At 30.8% G+C, this 21,510-nt stretch overlaps 2 protein-coding genes across 2 annotated transcripts; both read right to left on the bottom strand.

Moving 5' to 3' along the window:
• Nucleotides 1-54: 54 nt before the first annotated feature.
• G6P (Glucose-6-Phosphatase) lies at nucleotides 55-3,703 on the bottom strand. Its single transcript, XM_085188568.1, has 7 exons — nucleotides 3,525-3,703; nucleotides 2,867-3,031; nucleotides 2,206-2,394; nucleotides 1,950-2,080; nucleotides 1,630-1,826; nucleotides 1,086-1,207; nucleotides 55-604 (listed from the first exon to the last, which is right to left on the bottom strand). The coding sequence occupies exons 1-7, from the start codon at nucleotides 3,575-3,577 to the stop codon at nucleotides 385-387; spliced, it is 1,077 nt and encodes a 358-aa protein (XP_085044694.1). The 5' UTR covers nucleotides 3,578-3,703; the 3' UTR covers nucleotides 55-384.
• Nucleotides 3,704-4,414: 711 nt separating this feature from the next.
• eve (homeobox protein even-skipped) lies at nucleotides 4,415-18,156 on the bottom strand. The gene is made up of 4 exons (XM_085188569.1): nucleotides 17,708-18,156; nucleotides 9,930-9,993; nucleotides 9,644-9,776; nucleotides 4,415-5,604 (listed from the first exon to the last, which is right to left on the bottom strand). Exons 1-4 carry the CDS (start codon nucleotides 18,048-18,050, stop codon nucleotides 5,281-5,283), a joined length of 864 nt encoding a protein of 287 aa, XP_085044695.1. The 5' UTR covers nucleotides 18,051-18,156; the 3' UTR covers nucleotides 4,415-5,280.
• Between the last annotated feature and the right edge of the window lie 3,354 nt (nucleotides 18,157-21,510).

Below are 21,510 nucleotides of genomic sequence, written 5' to 3'. Positions count from 1 at the left end.
GATAAGAAATTTTAATACAAATTACAACATTAGAATTATAATAAAACACATTTTTATATATTTTTTTCTTTTATTTTAGTGCAATAATTTAAGTAAATTAAAACATCACAGTGATTTTTGGGCATAATGTCTAAATATACTATTCGATAATCAACGCAACCATTGTTCATAGGTATTATTCATCATCATCATCATCATGAAATTTATTTACAAGACCAACTGACGTCACAGGAGAGCAACATGGTGTCCAGCGTTACCGTAGAAGTAGCGAAAAATTTTAAATTGTAAAAATTAAATGCAATTTACGGCACTCGTATTAAATGAATAATTTGTTTATATATTATATAGCGGTTTATTAGGATCGAATTAAGACATTTTAAAAAATCATTGTATTTTTTCTTTCCCGTACGGCCACATAGACAAGGCCGGTATAAATCTTAACAAAAAACTCGGTCTTATCGCATTTAATATGAAATGTAATGAATAGTAGCGAAACGCACTAGTTTTAGTGATGTTCTCTTTTAGTTGTTTGAAAACGTACATCGATATTACGGTTGCAAATAATGATATTATTAAAGATCGATTTTTTGTGTAATGGCGATACCTGAAAAAAGATTTTTTTTAATTTAATTTATTAAATATACGAATGTTGCACGAAAGTTGTGATTTGGATGCATATTCGTTGGAATGATTGGATTCAAATTATTTCCATTTCACAGTTCAGTTTAACACAAAACGGCGCTAAGTTCCGCCACTCGAAGATACAATACAGAAAGATCAAAAATTTTAATACAAAATAAAAATCTAACAAAGCCGCAGTGACGTAGTGGCACTGTATCTAACTGTAGACGCGACAGTTGTGGGTTCAATTGTAACTCCAGATCATATCCAGGTCATTAATTTTCATTTCCTCGTTCTGGTAACAAGATGAAGAGCGACATTGAGTACCTCTATTCATCACTCAAAGTCTTGAAAATGAGGCGTTGCGTGGTTGTCGTGGTATCTTAACACTATGAATCCACTTCCTACCCTGTTACAGCGGGATTTGCGGAATACAGCGTGAAGTCCACAAAAAATATACTTACATAGCAAAATCAGGCGTGGCAGATAATGCCAATCCTAATAAATTAGCAGTATATAGCACTATACCGAACATTGGTGTCGACGACACTTGGATACTGTCCGGTTTTTGACACCAGCGGAACGCCTGTAATAATGAATAAATGTTTGATATACCGTGCAGATTCAAAATGTATGTGTTAAATGTGTAATACGCTAATTCACTAAATAAAAAAATAAATTTACAAAAAAAAATTATAAAAATTTTTAAAAAAATTACAAGAAATCTACCAATTTGATATTAATTCCTAACTGCGTCAAATTGACGTATCTTTGACACATTTTTTTTTTTTTTTAACCGACTTCCATAAGGAGGAGGTTATCAATTCGACTGTATTTTTTTAAATCCTTACACAAGACCAGACTACAATAGTAACCACACCGGACAATAACTATGTACATAGAAATAAGCAAACAAAAATAACAAACATCAATTAAATATTATCTTCACTACGTCAAAATCACATCATTCAAATAAATATTTTTTTAAATGTTTTTTTTAATTCTTACCAATTTAACAGTATAATGCGGGTCCAGACCACACAAAACCAGACTATAATAGGTCACCACACCAATCAGTATCGCCGACACAGCGCTCGTTAAGTGCCAGAAAGATGCCGTCGTTTGCGTCATATTGACGTGAGGCCCGTAACGCCATATAAAAGGATCAGTTACGTATATACAGAGCGCTGGAGATAAGAAAAGACCTGGAAAAGTATGGAAAATGGTAGGTAAAAACTCTTTTGATCCCTATTATCCCTAGATGAAGGTTTTAATATATATTGATGAAGGAATAATAATAATAATAATTATTATATAAAGATATTTACCTAATAAAGCACCAAAAAAGCATTGATGAGGGAAATGAGTGGCGACGAACATTCTAGCAAGTATCACTGAAACTATACTAAATCCAAATAATGGAAAAGTAATGTGTTTCCACCACCATACTGTCCACTTTCTGTAAAAAAAATATTAGCTTTATTGTTATAACAATCATCAATATCAATTAAAATTAAAAAAAGAGGAAGCTTCAGAGCAGAGGCCATAGGCAAGGGCAAAATTGATGCTAAAAAATAAAAGTACCTATCATTTAAAATATGAGATATCCACATTACAACCAAGATCAGTACAGATGCTGCAGCCGTTGTGTGACCTGAGGGGTTACCCGGCCCCGTCATACAAGTTTGTTTAGTTTGCATTAAATACGGCTTGTCAGATTTGTAGAATGTTGTCTCTTGTATCCACCAATAGGGACGATCTTCTAATAACCACCTTGAAATTTTAATTTTGAGTTCATTTTAAAAAGGTTAAGTAAATAAATATTAGAAATTTTTATTTAATTGATCACTGTAGCGCGGTGTTCCAATATGTGACTGTAAACGGGATGGCTGTGTATTCGATTCCCACACGGAAGAATTATTATTTTGGTAAAATGGCAATGGAATGTCTAAACACTAGGTTGCCGTTGCCTACTCTATAATAGGTGGGATGCAGTGTGAAGCAGAAAAAATAATAGAAATTTAGAATAGGGATGTCTGAGTCAACTTGGTGGTCTAATATTTCAAGGCCCAAAAAAAGGCCCAGTATGAGTTTACACAAACACAGTAACAGAAAACATAGATATTATTTTTTGCCATTATTGCCTGTCTATCTATTAACTTTTTTGTTATATAGCTGTAAGTAACAATTGCATATAAATCATATTATAGGTCTAAATATGTAATATGCAATATAAAATACTTACCATTTGATTATAGAATTCAACCATCCGCCAAAAGCCATAACAAAAACCAATTGTGTAGCAAATACTGAGTCTATTGTTGAAATGAGTGGAAACAATACTTCTATAATATTATGTGAATCTGAAAGTTTATTAACCAGTTCAAAATATCCTGCGTAATCCTTCAACCTGAAAATATACAATGAAAGCAATAAAATATCAAAAATCTTTACTTCTTAACTAATATTGTAATACTGAAGAGTTTGTTTGGCTGGATACACTAATCTCAGGATCTGTCCATATTTAAGATTAAAACCATGCTTTAACTGCTTTTGAAGGGTTTTTCCTAATTCTAAGCCTAAATCTAGCCTTACTCTGAAGATGGAACTTGTATGTAGCATTTAGAATATCTGGCATATATTGTTAATATTGCAAGGATTTCAAAACTATAGGTAAAAAAGTAATTAGATTTACTTCCATTATTTAATATTAAAAAATCGTCTAAGTTGTACGTACGTAACACAAAAAAATAAATAAAAATATTTAATAATGAATATGAAACAAACATATTACTTCCTCTATATTAAAAATAAAAATATGATTAAGTCTTAATTAAATATAGGATTTAATTTCATTGCAACAATATGTTGCAAAATATGTTTTAGTGTAAATCAATATTTACCAATACTGTACCAGCTCGATGCAGGATACTCCTAATGCGTATATTTGCTCCATTTTTCGTAATATAGTTTTAGTGGTTTAATTTTACATAATACTGCAGTAATTTAAATTTTTAATGAGGAAATAATTTACGATAATTCAAATCATAACAAGGCAATGTTATTTATCAGGAAGTCGGAAACTGTCAAAAGAATGACATACAAGATTGCAACTTAAGAACATTAAAATTAAAAATTATATCTATTATTACTTTATGTACATATAATAATTTTGCATTCATTTTTATTGTAAATAAATATATATTACATTTATATTTTTTACTATATTTTTAGTATTTTAAATAGTAGAAATGAGTATGGCAAACGGAGTTGCTTTTCCAACTTCTCCTTAATAGATGGCGTTTATTTTAATATTAGTTAAGTAACTGAACAAGAGATAGAGGCTCTGGCAAACAAAACGAACTCGCTACGAGAATCGAATTAATATAATTATAATAATAATAGTATATCATTTTATTTCAAAATAACAAGATAATATATTATTCAATAAGCAATAACGTAAATCATATAAATAAAAAACGCGATTTTATTTGAAGATAGTTAGTTTTTTTTTTAAAGAAAACGGGACTGTTGTGGGTTCGATTCCTACTCGTGGGAATGCAATATTTTTATTATTTTCATTTCCACACTCTGGTAACAAGACAAAGCGCGGCGCGCCACTCAATACAATGTCTCAAGAATTCAACGGAAAGTGGAAACGGAAGTGTATTAATGGGGACCGGAGCGTCTATAACACTGGGTTAACAGTCCCTCTGTCTATCCTGCTATGTGTGTAGCGTGAAGCTAAAAAACGTCTATGGATATACAACAATAAGAAATAAAACAAGAAATGTATATAACTTCATATCTTTTTATATTTAATATTCATGTACATTGAGCTTATAGTTACTAACATTCAAAATGATGAAAGATTAAAATCTATGAACACTTAATTACCAATAAATTTACATTTTTTTTACAATATAATCGCTAATGTTAAAAAAGTTCCCACATCATCGAGTTTTTTATTTACAAAACGGCGGCCATTATACCAATATATGTACCAAACATACTTAATAGGGGAAATTTGATTTAAAAAATTGGTTATTAATATAACGTGGAAAAATCTTAATTGAATAATTATTGCACGGATTCTAAATAATTGTTTATTAATGATCTTTTATTAATTTTTAATCTAACCGTAACGTGTTAAAAAATATTTTTCCGTTTGTATTTTTAACGCACATTTAAACTAACATAAAAAATTAAAAATATTTGTACATAATGGAATGGATTTACAAAATGTCTTTTATACATTTTAAAATAGAGTCTTATCTTGTATTATAATATTATAATTTATTACTATGAAATATTAACTATCAATATAATATTAAAAATGTTCGCCTCTCACATCTCAAATGATAAAAGAGTTCTTACCATTTTAATTTTAATCTGTTAGATTATAGTAAGATACATTGTTTAAGTATCTAAATATTAAATCTAAGTTTAAATAAATTATTAATAATCTTAAAAACTTATTTACATATAACATAAATACACATAACATAACACCATAGACTTTGACATGACAGTTGACATTTCATGTCAATCATTTATATACAAAATGGCGCGAAAATTATCATTTAAATAAGTTTAAAATAAAATAATTATGTCTAGACTATTAAAAATCGCCATCTTAAAACGTATTTAAAACTAGTCTTATTTATCAACGTTTAAATTGAAATTTTGGTACGCGGGCCGCAGGTTGTTGTCTGCGTTGACTGGGGAAGGTGGGGTCGGTGGGATATAGGGATATCTCGGGTAGGGAGGGTATGGGTAGGGGTAACCGGAGGGTAATAATTGAGGGTTATGGAAGGGAGGTAAGAGGGCAGGGGAAGGATAACCGTAGGGAAGTCCCACAGATGATGCGGCAGCCTGTAAAATAGACGCGGCGAAGGCAGGGTCGCTGTAAACGGCGGCGTACGGCCAGGCCACTGCTATGCGTTGCCTTTTGTCTTTCATTCGACGATTTTGGAACCATACCTGTTGGCAAAAGAAAATTTAATAAGTAATTTGAGTCAATGTAAGGCAGCTGTGGCTCGTTGCATGGGAAAGGAAATGAATGCATAATTTCATGTTCTCGCTAAGTTGAGAAGACTGAGAAAATGTCTCGAAAATTGATCAGAAAGTGGGGAACGAAGTATCTTAACCCGAGGGTCCCTCTGCCTACCCTGTTAAAAGCGGGGTATAGTGTAAATCTTAATCATTTATTCATAAAATTCAATAATTAAAGTGAAAACAAACATTCTAGCTTTTATACGTGTGATATACCATAGAAATTTTATCGTCTGCCATGTCAAATGTTAATTTAAAATAAAATAATAAAACAAGTCCTACAGCCATAAAGAATTCGAAAAACACTATTAAAACTGGAATCAGACCAATAAACGGGTATCAATAAATACCTAATGTGTTATCACTCAGATTTATTTCGACGATCATTCTTACATTTACAGCTGAGCTAAGCCGAGCTGTACTTCACACACTATCGCTAATTAATTACGTATTATATACATTAAAATATATTATTGCGACGGAAAATTTATATAAAATATCAAATTTATTCACATTTTGAGGTTAAAATTAGCATTTGTGCAAATAATGGAATTGTAAAATTGAAATGTAGACTTTTTTTTAATGATTGCATTCTAATAACATTTTCTACTATAAACAAAATATAATTGAGGAGTTAAGCAATAAGTATTATATTAAATAGTCATTTAATATTAACATGTCAATGTTATCCGACGGGTGGTTACCGTGTACGTAACGTAAAATAAAATTAATCTAAACTGTACGTAACTACCGTACTATATATAAATGCCTTAAAAATAAATGGTATCTAACAATAATTCTACTTTACTGTTTATTTCTGTCAAAAATTAAAGAGATAAGATAAAAAAATCACATTTTTCTATCACTTTTATTATGTATCCAAGGGGGTACCCCTTGGATACATAATAAAAGTACTTATTTAGATTTTTTTTTAGAATTAATCCTGAGTGTGGAATAAAACTTTTAAAATGTCAAAAATAAATAATACCTAAATGCTGAAAATGTGTAAATGCCACAAAATATTAGAATTATTTAAGAAAACATAGTTATTTTATGAATATGCACTAACGGTATATTAAGCGAAAACAATCGTACGGTAAGCAAAAACATTAAAAGCAATACTAAAATCATTAAAGCAGTTATGGCCGTTTACAACAAATGCCTAAATAAATACCCAAAGAACCTTTAAAACGCCTTTTGTGTGAATACAGTATGACGTGTTAATTGACGGGAATTTTGCAGTAAAATTGCACGCAAAATGGCCGCCTTATGTTATGTCATAACCAAAATTATTACTTTCTACTTGTCTAATGTGTTAATATATACAGCCGTACAGCATTATTATACGTATTTTAATAAGAAAATTAAAAATAGGCGGGAAGTATTAATGAAAAATTAGCCTTAGCACTCTCTTAGGTTCTCTCTATTTTTATATTTTTAAAGCCACTGCTTTAAATTTTCACTAAATGCATTATAAAAATTAAAAGAACATTTCAAAATTAAACTTTTTCAATATCATATTTTTTCTCATACCGCAATAAAACTTCATTACAATAAGCAAACACACGAAATCTCTAAGTTTATAACGCATCAAATGGTAGCCGCGGTTCAATTAAATAGTTTTTAATTGGTATCATCGCACCATAAAACAGATGCTCAACCAAAGACAACTGATGCTTATAATTTATTTTCTAACATTTAAGTTGAATATATTTTAGGAATGTGAAAGAAAAAACTGAACAAATTAAATAATTCATATAATATAGAGTAGGTACCTAAATGTAGGTAGCTACTTAATGTTCTTCATTTGACTATAAATGCTATAAAATATTTTAATAATAAAATTTTCAAGTTTGTACGCAAATTGTCAATAACACCAAGCAAAACAAATTTAGCGAGAATACAATATTTACATACAAAGAAATTAGCCTTAAGCTCTACCTAATCATAATACAATAAAACAAAAAGAACAACCCAACCAAAATGAACTTGTCTAGCACTCGATAAAAGGCGCAGTCAATCCTTCACATCCACAGTTTACTAATGATAAGCCTCTATTATACTTTTTGTAATCTTCAAAATGTTCTTTTCGGCATTAATGTTCATTAGCGTCGCACAGCTACTGAATAATTCGGTCGGTTTCTTTTATTAATGCACATCAACAAATTAGCGTGAATGTAAAATTCGAATGAGCTATAAACACGTTTCTTACCGGTTTTCTTTTTTTTTTATTTAGTGGAAGTGATAATTGACATTATGACTCGACGGCCAGTGTTTACGGAGAATTTGAATTTAAATTGTCGTACGGTATTTGAATGTGGAATTAATTATGTTATATTGGAACAGAGTAAAAAATGATTTGAGAATCGTAACGTTAATGAATATTATTTTGATTTTTTTTTATTTTAAATGAAACTATTTAACCGAATTAATCGCGTGTACTTTAGTTTTAAACATTTTTGAAAATCCAACAATCAAACACTTTGCAGTAGGCCGTGGTCACGAGTAGACTAAATACAATACAATACATACGCGATTTAAAATGTGTAATAATTTATTTTCTTTTTAATTTGGCATTGCTAACTCTATAAAGATTTTTGTGTAATTTAAAGGATTGTAATACTTAAGCAATTGTGATTTCATGTCACTTTAATAGCACCATTACTTCCGAAATTACTTTTTATCAATCGTATTCAAAGAAAATTCATCTTTAAATTATCTACTTACCTACTCGTGTTCAGATCTAAACATAACGTTTACCTAATAATAAATTGTCACATCTAGTTATTTTCATAATAGATATATTTACGTGTAAGCAAATAAGTATATAGGCATTATTTGAATCTAAATTACATTTGTTATCACGTTTTTCTTTCTATATAGATGTAGCATTAAAAATATCATACGAAATAACACTTAAGACACAAATGTCAGAAACAAGTTCAAATTGTTTCACATGTTAATATCGTGTTTCTGCGTATTAGCGAAACAACATAAATTGTACGTGATGGAAATTATTGGGGCTCTAATTGAAGCATCATACCGTAGTTGTAAAACACTAAACAACGTTTGTAAATAGGACATAGGCTTCGTCCACAATGGATAGCAACACTTGTAGTTGTAGGTATCGCTCACGTTGGGCGGTGATAGTCAGTTTTAGCCAAATATATATTGTAATTTTTAAATAACCTTTTTAATTGTAGTAAATTCGTGAAAATTAATTAATAATATCTTTTAAAAATAATAATCAACAGATAATTAATAAATTCTACATATGACTCTACAGATAATTAATAAATTCTACGTAAAACTTTACTTAAGTTTAAACGTATTGCATAAGAATAGTTGTCACTAATTCAATATTTTTTGTCAATTTAATTTGTAAATAACTTTTGAAACACTACAGATAAAATACACTGAGAACATTGATATCAACGTCAGATGACAAACGTAGGTTACAGTTGAAAACAAAGAGCCTTATACTGATTTGACATCTTTTGAAAGTGCCTTGAAGCTCGATATTAATATTTAATATGTCGTATTACGAAAACACGTCATTTTATGAATGATTCAGGTCACGATGTGGGTGGGTTGTGAAACAGTTACAAAATTAAATGTATGTAGGTATTGATGTGTGGGCTTTTCAGCTAAACATTATGAAAAGTTTTGTCAAACAATTAGGTACTTATGACCTTCGATTTTTTAAATAAAACTTTCGAAGCTGAAGAATTTTCTTTAAGTAGGTAGGTACGTATAGGCGCTAAGGAATTTACATAATTATGAATCTATACTCTACAAATAATATTACAAAGCTAAAGCTAAATTTGTTTGATTGTACGCGCTAATCTCATGAAGTACCTACTGATTTGAATTGAATAGAATAAAATTTATATGCTACTTCAAAATATTTTCTTGCATCAATTAAACATTTTATTACACAAAAAAAACTAAATTAAACAATTTTTACCTTAATAGTAGATTCTGGGAGCTGCAACTGTGCCGCAAGTTCACATCTTCTCGGTCGCGATACATAGTTTTCTTTCATGAACTCCTTTTCTAGACGCGCGAGCTGTTCTCGAGTGAACGCTGTGCGGTATCGCCTGTGTAAAAAAATATTATTAGTAAATAATAATGAAGGAAACATAATTATTTATTTTAATTCAAGACAAGAAAGAAGTTAGTAAGTAGTAAAGTACATTTTATATAAGTATTTTAATCAAATGAATATTTGTCATAAACATTTTATTTTTTACCTTATGTTAGGGTCCGGTGCTGAGCTAGATGTGTTGATTGGTTCTGATTGCGGACTTAAAGATTCTGTGGACAAAATTAATATTAATATTTTGAATTAAGTACCGCAATACTATATAGGCTCTATTTTAACTTCTCTACTTTAGCTTTCTCCATTTTAGCTTTCTTAGAACAAAGCCATATTTTCTCTTATTACAAAGAAAAGAAAAAAACAACGTTACAAAATGTAAAGTAACGAGCAAAAATTAACAAGTGCATTGCTATTGAATCGATTGGTTCAAACCATTGGCTCAATAATGACTTATCTTTTCAAAGGAGCTCTAAAGGGTTATAAGTAGTACTTAGAGCGGCAAGCTTTAATGTTATCTTAATTACTGTTTTGTCTAGACATCAGCTACTTGCTTAAACTCCTTTCATGTGTACGGCTGAATATAAATAGCTAATAATATATTTAAGACTTATTAAACAATTTAAATATTTTTAAAATATTTGATTAGAATTAATTACAATTTATATTTATATAGATTGAATTGAATGATATTATTCTATAAAATATATATTATTTATGTATTGTTTTAATTATGGTAAACAATTATTTTATTATCTGTCTTTACTTTAACATCATTCATCATTATTGAAATGTCATTGAAAAACTTAAAATAATTAAGTTTTGTGTCATGAAATGTGAAAAAAAAAGTTGTTTTGACCGGAAACAATCGAACGTCTTAATCATGCCGCCATTACTGCCATAGATAGTTGTAGAGTATAGACAAAAGTTGAAAGCTTCCACCAATGTCAATACACTGTTTTTAGTACCACTTCTAACTAATAAGAGATGTAAAGTCGGCATTTTTTCAAAATCTAAACCTTCGGTGCCTTTGTAATATACTTATATGCGGTTCATGGGAAAACATTTAATTAGAAAATAGCTTATTTGTATTTGTTTTGTTAATGTACGTTTTGAAACTCAGGGCGCGCAATTAACACCTACGGCTACTGGTTCCTGACCGAGGATTTTATGATAAGTCAATTTTAACTAATTAGTTGAAGTTATATTGCACTTTTTATATTAACAATAGTATATCGAGTTAAATTTGTGGGTTAATTAATCATTTCATCAAAAAATAAAACAATTATTGAAGTAACTATTTTATATAATGTATTTTTTTTATGTACTTTTTATTCTTTTCTTCATTGTTCAATGTTCCCGAGTTATTTAGGATAATTAAATAATTATAAGATTATTAAAACAACTTCTAATTCAACGATTAAACGAGAATTAGGAAATTGTATGGCTAGATACGGATCTATATTTTAATTAAACACTAAATCAATTGCCTTTTATATAAATGTCATAGGGGACTAATTTTATTTATTTTTATATTTCTTCGGGAACCAACAAATTACGCAATAATATTAACAAATTGAACAAACATACTGTTTACATAATTATATAAAACATCGTCGTAGTCGTCATATATTCAATTAGCATTCCGTGAATTTCGCAGGCAAATGACTATCATTATAGAACATTTATTACAAGTGTTCGATACTGGTGGTGTCCTTAAGCGCCCATATGTTGTCATAAAATAATGCCTAGCTAATATATTTTTTTATATAAAGCATTCGGATACTTGATAAAAATGTTTCTGTTGGTAAATTACGACAAGATGTCTTCCAGCCTATTAAATGATTAAAATATTTAATGTAAAACTTCCTATAACTATAAACGCAAGTCAATATTATTAATCGATTTATTTCTTTGATAAAAAAGAGAATTCTATCAATTTTAAAGTCTGGAATGATTCCTAATATCCATTATCTGTCGGTATTTTTTTTTTTAAATTCGGCATTGACCCAACAACTAATTTTACTAAATATGTCTCAACCACTTGACTGGTTCCCATGCTGGGTGGCGACAGAACACTTAAACAATTTGCAAACAGTCTAGCCTTACTTCCTTTAATATTTAGTATTTTTTATAATCTTGTAACTTTTAAATTACTTTCCAGCTGCTGTGGCGTGTGTCTTATTTTTTTCTTTTTGGCTTCACCCCGCATATATCCCGCATATAGCAGAGCCAACCTAGTGTTAACACACTCCTTTTCCCGCTTTCCGCCAAATTTTCGAGACATTGAATATTAAGCGGAAGTCTACGTTGCGCTCTGCCTTGTACCAGAGCGACGCAATGAAAATATTAAATAATTCATTTCCCCAAGTGCGAATCGAACCCACAACCATCGCGACACGCTGTGTCACTGCGCCATGACAGTCTCAAAAAAAATATGTCATAGACAAATTTGAGTGCTTCCTCACTTAACTTCCGTTTCGTTTTTAAATGTATTTATAACTGGCGACATGTTTTATAGGGACGTCTTGAAGTGCGTTGGATAAGTATTAAGTGGTTCTTTTTTATTTTAAACATGCTTTTAGCGTATGTTTTGATTTTTTTATTATATTTATTCCTATATCTATTCCTGCTGATAATAATTAGGAATAAATGAAATAATTCATAAGTACTGAACTAATAACTGTTCATATGTATATTACTTTTTTTGCTTTTTTCCGTTCTCCACTTTTTATTCAATTTTCGGGTCATTGGAGTGGAGAGACTCAACGCCGTGCTTTGTCTTGTTAGTAAAGCGAGGAAATAAAAATAATTAATTCTCCCGAGTGAGCATTGAACCTACTACTTTCGTGATTACAGTCAAACATTATGCCGCTACGCCACGACGGCCTGTAACAGTGTTTATGTAAATTTCGAAACCCCGTCGGTCCGTCATTGTTTCAAAACACGCTAATTGAACAAACCAATACTGGAGTCGTAAAGTTGAAAGATGTAAGGGCGACAACATATGCGGCGCTTTTACACGCATGTACATACCTACTTACTTACTTACTTATAACAGAAAATTAATGCATTATCGATTTTTTTAAATTTTTATTAGCTATATCATTGGGTCATACACTGTTTGTTTTCTTTATTAATTTAATAATTTTAATCTGTAACATTAACTTAAAAAAACTAATATTCCTAGATAGAGTACGTACTTTGGTATCTGTTTTATATCGAAGTAAATTATTTATCTCTTTCTGAAACTAAAAGCTACCTATCGTTAATAACTTCAATAAAATACAAGGTGCATTGGTGAAGAGTTGAAAACACTTTACTTCACAAAGTAACACATAATGGAGAACAAAATTGTACACGATTTGTAGCCATTATCACTTATAATGGAAACATCGATGTGTACTAAGTTTAAATTATTTTTTTTTTAAGGTAATATTACGTGATATTTTAAGATTATAGATTATCTAGATCATAGATTCAATATCTAGATATTTTCAGATGCCAAGAACAGGAAAAATATTATATATTTATTTGATATTAAATGTTAACATAATATTATTTAGATAATCCTAAAGATTGAAACAATTTCACGCACGATTTAATCGATTAATCGGTTAAACCGATTACCTTTTCACTAAATGGTTAATTAATAGTGGCCTGACAATTTGGGGACCAAATAGCCCTTGTAATAGCCGTAAAGCGATCCATACATTAACAATAGGAATTATCGAGAATTGCCTTTGCCACCCCACGCCACGCGTCGGTTATTATTCTGTAGTCGCCATGTTTATTGTCTACTGCATTTGTGATTTGAAATTGGAACGCTTTTTGATATTGTTTATAGATAATGTTCTGTTGATATATAAACTTTTAGATTGAGTGTCTGTATAATTTTCGCTGTGATTTGAAAAAAATAATAGATTAGTAAGTACTGAAATTAGAAAGTGTTACACTAGAAACTATTCTACTTAATATACATATAACAGCATAAGTAGGCAAAAATAAAAACGAAATAGATTTTAGGACATTTCAAGAATAGAGCTTGGTACCTACATATATTTCAAATGCCGTAATCATAAGCAAACAAGATATTTAAAAATTCACTACTAATCCAATTGTAAAAATCAAAAGATCTCCCAAAAGAATTAAACCGAATTAGGAAAGATGAAAGCAAAACATTTGCTGAACAATTATCCAATGTAGAGCCAATTACACGGTGTCATCCCTCGGCACGCTCCCCTAAACCAATTTTGATAATAAAATCCGAATCTAGTAGTCGGCAACAATGAAATGAAGATAAATATCTCCGTAGGGGATTCGCCATAAAAACAAATTCAGTTAAGGCCAATTGACTTATGTCCAAGTCGACGTGTAATTAAAACTGTCAAATTGTGGCGGGAATCCACCCACGCTGACAGTTTTCTTTTTCTAAAGGTCACAGACAATACATGGCCCATTGGCATCGACAGCTGCGGTTTTACATCAATTATATTGCTGGTAATTAATTTAATTAAATGCTCTAAATTCATCGCAATTAGCTGTAATTGTACTAAATATTAATTGCTTTCACCAATTTTTATCTATGCCGATCTATCAAGTTGTAATGTGTATTTATTTACATTTTCGTGGATTTTCTTTAATATTGTATGATCTGAGAATTAGTTAACAAAATGTGATTAAAATTATGGAAAACTAGTAAAAGATCTTTCATTCTTAAGCGTTGTAAAAGACAAATTTTGACAGTAAAATTATTAAAAGCTTTATTGTAGTCTAGAAAAAGATGAAAGACATTTCAAAAATATACTAGACTATACGTTTACCACCATAACGGTAAATATAACCTCTATAAATGTTATGACTGATATACAAAAGATGGTGCGGGACTCAAATACTGGCGGTATCTTTCAAAGCCATTGTAAAAATCTCATAATTGCTTTATAACATGACAAACCTTTGATTTTGATTCATTTTTGCGAACATCATTCTTATTTTAAAGAATTAAGGTTGAACATTAAGATATACCTAGCTAGTAAAGGCATCTACCTGCAAAGAAGTTAAGTTTGTTTGTATATTTTATGATACAGTTTGTGCGGGCGCTTTAAAGAATGATATAGGTACCCGCAATTAGCAAAAACAGTTAAGTGTTAATGGAATATTTTTTAGCTTCATGCTGTATCCCGCACTTGGCAGGATAGGCGGAGGGATCCTACCTTCCCAACTTTCCGCCGAATTCTGGAGCATGTTGAAGGGATTTAACTATTGATTTAAAACAAATATGCAAACATACATGAGGTTCTATAATATTAATCATGTTCAGATAAAAAAGCACCTATTTTTGTTTATGTTGTTAATAATTATAGAAAACAGTAAAACAGTAAAAACTAAAAATGTTAAAAGTGTATGCAAATATTTATTATTTATATAATGTACATAATCAAATACCTCTTCGTGTAGGCGACGTAGGTGGCGTATTATGCATAATATTTCTGCACATTTGCGAATCAGACACCATATCTACCGACAACTCTTTCAATCTGTCCATTGAATAATTCCGCAGCTCCATCGTAATTAAAAAAAATAAAAACGAAAAACAATAAAAGCACTGGCAGCATACAGTTGCGCACTGAAAAAAGTGAACTGTCACTTTGTTTTTGTGTTAAACGCCTTATAAGTGCTCACGCACACACCTACATCCACCTATATATACTATTTTAGTTGTTATTTAAAGGGTAATAAGGACGGTAGTTGCACACGTCAACACGCGGTTTAGTCTACTAAAAATCTATAATGCGGTAGCCAATAACGTAGCTCGTTCTTCTCCCTGCTGAAGGGCGGGGCCGCGATTATATACCTTTCCTTTTCGCTCACGAGCTTTCATAAGCTTTACGTACACAGTTAAATGCTAAAGCTCGGAGTATACAAAGCTTTAGGATTTATACATATTTGGTGTTTCTTTTGTTCTATAATTGTAGATAATTTTATTGATAACCTTTACATTTGGTTAAAATAGTTAAAAGTTTTAATAGTCGTAGAGAATAATATTAAATATAAAATAGTAAGCCTATAATTTATAATTATACTTATATTTTTTTAAATATTTCTTTTTATTTTAATCTAAAAAAGATATATTTATGGATATATCAAAATATATCTGTAGAAAGATAAAAGTTTTGTCTACACAACCATCGCTGTGTGTAACCTCCCTAATAATTTAATTTGCTTCATCTCGTTTAATCTCAGCATCATGGCACGTTATTACTCGGCTGGAGTTATTAATACGTTATAACACCTCTGATAAATCGGTTTATATAGTGTTATACCCAAAACCCTTATATTATGTAAATACTTATGTTAGGTTTGGGATAATTTACAAACTTATATAGCCACGAATAATTATTAATGGACGTAGTTAAATACTAAGAAAATTACTTTATAGTATCTATAGGATTTTCTCGAACTTGTTTTCGTTTTACTTTTAAAATATGATGTCAATAGAAACCTTAAAACATTTTGGATATTTTTATATTGGTATGTATAATATTAAATGTATCATTAATCTTTTATTAGGTATATGAAAAAAATCTAATATTCCAAGACATTTTATTTATCTGCCCGGTAAAACAAAAAATAGCATAAATTCCAAGTAAAAGAAAAATATGGAAGCAATAAAATTTAAAAATTAAAATACCCTGAACGACAGCAATAAAAGAGAAATTTCTAACCAATTTTCATTGTTGCTGCGGCCACAATACGCCGATCTATAATTGAGCAAAGACAAAAAAAAGGTACCATTTGTTTGTACATATCTATTGTCTGTGGTCATTTGTATTGGCGGTAAATTTGACAGACGTCACGCTGTCACGAAGTCGCGGGGTGGTGTTTGTGTGGACAAAATGTTGTTGAAACAAACTGCTACTGGAAACTTGGAACTTTTGTTTGATTTTCTAAGAAATATGTTTGGTTAATGGATCGATTATATTTATATTGATAAAAAATGGCAAAAAGATTCGATGTTTTATTCGCTCAGTAGGTACCTACATTCTGTGGTTATATTTTGTTATCTATGTTAATTAGTATCAATATTTTAACAAGAGGCCATTGTGATGCTTTGGCACTACCTATGTCTGATTGTAAATGCGATGGTTGTGGGTTCAATTCTCACTCGAAGTAATGGAAACCCTGTTTTGCAGGAAAAAGCGAGAAGTTGTTTAATATTTTAATAAAATAAAAAGACGTAAGTTGTAAAAGCACGCTATATTTTACTTATTGATAAAGGACATTCCTAAGCGAATGTTCTAGCTCAACAGCATATAACCAGTATATTATCTAAAGAAAATAATGATTGGCCTTGTATAATAAAATTTTATTCTTATTCTTCTTATATGTATTTATTAAGAGTTGTATATTAGTCCAGAGGGTAAGCTTAGACAACATGGCTTTGTATCTACCACGCATTACTTAACAATAAAGAAGTTAAATCTTTTACCTAAAACATTTGTAGACAATATTATATTCATTTGTTTAAAAACACATTATATTTTTATTGTCCTACAATAATGATTTAAATAAGTTAGTGTGCCGTCGGCGTCGGCACTTTGAAGACCACCATTAACCATTTACCGCTACGTTTTAAACTTTTACAGACCGATATAAGTCTCTTAAGATCATTAAAAGCTTTTTCTTTTAAAAAATCTTTTGTTTTAATTCGGTGCTCAAAGCAGAAAGCTTTTGAACTCAAAAGATATACAAGTGTAGGTATCTATTGATATCATTGTTTAAGATACCTGTATATAAATAATGTTATGAAGACATCTTCTTACATATATTTACAGTTACATAATAAAATCTTAAAAATTTTAATTCGATATGTTATTAAATTAATATTTAACAAAAACCTAATTAGTTAAAATTGAATTTTAAGCCACTTACCGTGTGGTCTGTCATCAGCTCCGTCGCTGTCAACTTCGCTCCTGATGCTGCCAGGGCTGGCCCTCTTCAAATCCTCAGGTTGACCATCCTGATAACTATTACCCATTCTCTTGTCATACGACATGAAAAACGGAAAATTGGGGACTCTACTCTGTTGAAAATAATACCCCATTTTTCCTTCACGAACTTTCAAGTCCTCGTCTTCTGAATGTTCATTGAAATCGGTAATTGTATTCTCGATATCGATTTCTGGCGACCGACGGTCATTGAGACCGACTATCGATTCGATCGAGAAATTTTTTGGTGGTATTTTCGTTTGCATCTTATTGATCTCTGATTCCATCACTTTATAGAATGGTAGTGTCACTACACGCACTGGTCACTAACACCCAGAATCAACGTCCGCGTCTGACAGATCTCTGATGAGTTTTGTGGGTGCTGCGAAGATTTAGAATAACCACGCCTTCCAGTGGGGGTGTTGACTATAACATGAGATTCTAGCAAAATTAAACTTACGCATATTGTAATAGAGTTCATTTTTAAACAAAAAAGCTTCAACATCTCTATAAAAAAACACGTTTGTATGTATTTTAAGCTTTACGGTTGTTGAAATAAAGTAGAATTGAAGTTTTAACTAGAAAAGCAATATAATTGCACGTAATCTGTTGTGGTTTAACGTAAAAAGGTTTTCTTTTTCTTACACAGCGATGAAACCTTTTTTTTGCGCTTAAACAAATGATTTATGAATTATATAAAGTTATTATTATACTTTTTTAACATTTTCCTTTTTTTTAGAATAATTATTTTATTAGTGAAACTGATTTTTAAGTAATTTGTTTAGTAATTTAATTTGTCAACGCTTTTCATATAAATCGTTAAAGAGTTTATTTAGTTGTACACGCTAATCTCAGGAACTACTAATTCGGATTGAAAATGTTTCTTGCGTTGGATAGTCCATTTATCCAGTTTACTTACCTATATTTCATCACGGTACTCCGAGGTGTGATGAGTGTGGATTATCCACAATACCTACTTGCCAGTTACATAGGACTACGCAAGCGTAGCCACCAGTGATAACTAGTCTAGGTACATATATATTACGATATTATCAATTATTATAAGTATATACTATCAATACCTACTAAATATAAGCATTTTCTAAATAAATAAAAATGTATAGCTCTTAATATAGCACATGAAGACGTCACCGATAATGTGTGGTCGGCTTAATAAACCCGTCACGGTCGCTATAAACGGAACTTTATTAACTTCACCGACTTAGATTTATAGTGTTTGATTTTGACCGGTCTTTTATAAGGATTCTTTTTAGCATCACGCTGTATCACGCATATAATAGGGGAGACAGAGGGAACCTAGATCTCGAACTTGCGATCAATTTTCTTTATTTGTTTAGTCGCGTATTTTTTTTTACATTTTTGGTTACCGAAGCGTATTAAATAATTGATTACCCTAACTGGAAATCGAACCCAAAACCATAGCATTTACAGTCAGACAGACACTATGCTACTGCACCTCAACTGACTGATTATATACAAGATGGTTATTTATTTTCAGTTCTACATATATAATAGGTATTACTATTTTATTAAATAACCAAAAAAACTTACAATATTCCGGTGTTTATTTTTCAGTTATTTAGATTCATTATACCATAGGTAAACCAAAAGTTGTTCTGTTATTTACCTTGCTTTACATTCTTTAGAAAAGAGAAAGATAAGAGAACACTAAAAAAAACCTATATCTAGACTAAAAGCGTAAACAAACAAACTATATACCTACAAACCTACCAACATTACGTAGGTAGATACGCCTAACAATACAAAATCGTTTAATATGTATAACATTATTAACATGAGAGATAATAGTCACAGATAAAAAAGGAAACTTATATTTGATTGGGCAATTTTTTTTCGCCATCAAACAGATTCGCATAATATTGCTATAACAGAGTGAACATCCGCTAACAGATAAGGGTAATAAATGATAAGCGTATTACGGGAGAAACTTGCTTGTAGGGTGGATATGTCGAAGTCATCTAAAATATTTAGATTTTTGAGAATTATTTTACCTATATTTAAAAAAAGTTGCTGCATCTTACAGGGTAGTCAAAGAGAAACTAGTGTTCGTTTCCCACTGTCCATCCAATTTTTGGAACATTGCGTGTTGAGTGGAGAAATTCAACCCCGCGTTTTATCTTGTTAAAAACAATGAAAATAACTATTTCCCATGACTGGGAATCAAACACGTAATCGTAGCGTTTAGACTTCCATTGTGCTACGCCATTAAGGCCCGCAACGGAAAGTCCTATTCTCGAATTAGCGTTGTAATGGATAAGGAGAGAGATGCATTTTCATAGGTAGAGATAGACTATCTGAAATCGATGTTGATTTCTTAAATTTGCTTCTTAATTATTATTTTACCTTATCTTATTTTTAGTAATATTATTGTATCTAATAGGCCATCAGCGCAGAGGCGCAGCATCTGACTGTAGACACGGTGGTTTTGAGTTCTAATCCCACTTCTTCTTCTTCGTGTCAATGCTTGGAGAATTCAGTACATATTTTGCCATGTTTGTGGATTGGCGCCACAGTCACAGGATGACTTATCCCTCAGTTCGTACCCCCATCTCACGAGATGCTCTTTGCATCGGCCAAACTGGCTCCGTAAACGATTAAGCGACTTCCATGTTGGCCACTGCTATTCCCACTTGAGGGCCGATATATTCCCGTTCCAGCAACAAAACAAAACACGGCATGTAGTTTCATGACTCAAATTGGGTCTCTAAAATTCAGCGGTAAAAGGTAAAAACGGATTTTTTTTACATTCACATCCGCCTGCTTACCTTCCTATATGTAGGATACAGTGGGAAGCTAAAAAAAATAAAATCCACCGCGCATTCCTTTTCGATTAATACTAGTTAAAACAATCAAATATAACATGAATATAAGTCAGAGTAACGCTAAGAATATTTTCTAATAATATGCCATGAGAAATATATCGAATAGATTGAGATAAAGCGTTATAAATGATAAGGGAATTGCTTGGAAGATGGTATATTGAGTAGGGTGACCATACGTTAAGTGGGACATTATAATAATATCAATATATCATAACTGACCACCATGGCCTCAACAGTTCAGGCCATCGTGGTGCAGTGCAAGCGTATGTTTGTAAACGTAGAGGTTCTCGGCTCGATTCCCATTCAGGTGAATTAATAATTTGATGTTCTAGTTTCCTCGCACTGGCATCAATGCGCGGTGTTGAGTTCCGCCACTCAACACAAAATGTCTCGTAAATTCGTCAGAAAATATGTAAAGAAGAGTCTCAACACTAAGTTTCCATGCGTGGTTTGATTTTACTAACTTTTAAAGTAAATAATAGCTAAAATAAAAACAAGATAAATATAAAACGAATCAAAATACGATATTAAACGAAAATAATAATTATATTTCATCAAAAGTGCAAAAGAAAGAGTTTTTTGTACCAAACACACAAAAATCTTATACAGAAGATACAAAGCAAAGCAAAACAACAATATAGGCGAGCCAATTATAGCGACTCAGCGACTAATGAAAAATAAGGCAATGAATATTAAGCCAGCAGACGCGTCACTCTATTATTTAGCGGATACGACGTGAGGTATTGCTGTATAATGTGTTTTACACTGTACGACTTGTCGTGTCGTATGATGATTCACGATACACTCGATCCTATAAACATATTCGGGATATTATATTGTTAATACAAAAATTAAAAAATGTATTTTGTTGTGTTAATATTTA

Source organism: Heliconius melpomene, chromosome 7 (assembly GCF_056956725.1).
Source record: "Heliconius melpomene rosina isolate 202511_hmr_F chromosome 7, ASM5695672v1, whole genome shotgun sequence".
NCBI lineage: Eukaryota > Metazoa > Arthropoda > Insecta > Lepidoptera > Nymphalidae > Heliconius > Heliconius melpomene.
This window is presented reverse-complemented; position numbering and strand designations above follow the sequence as displayed.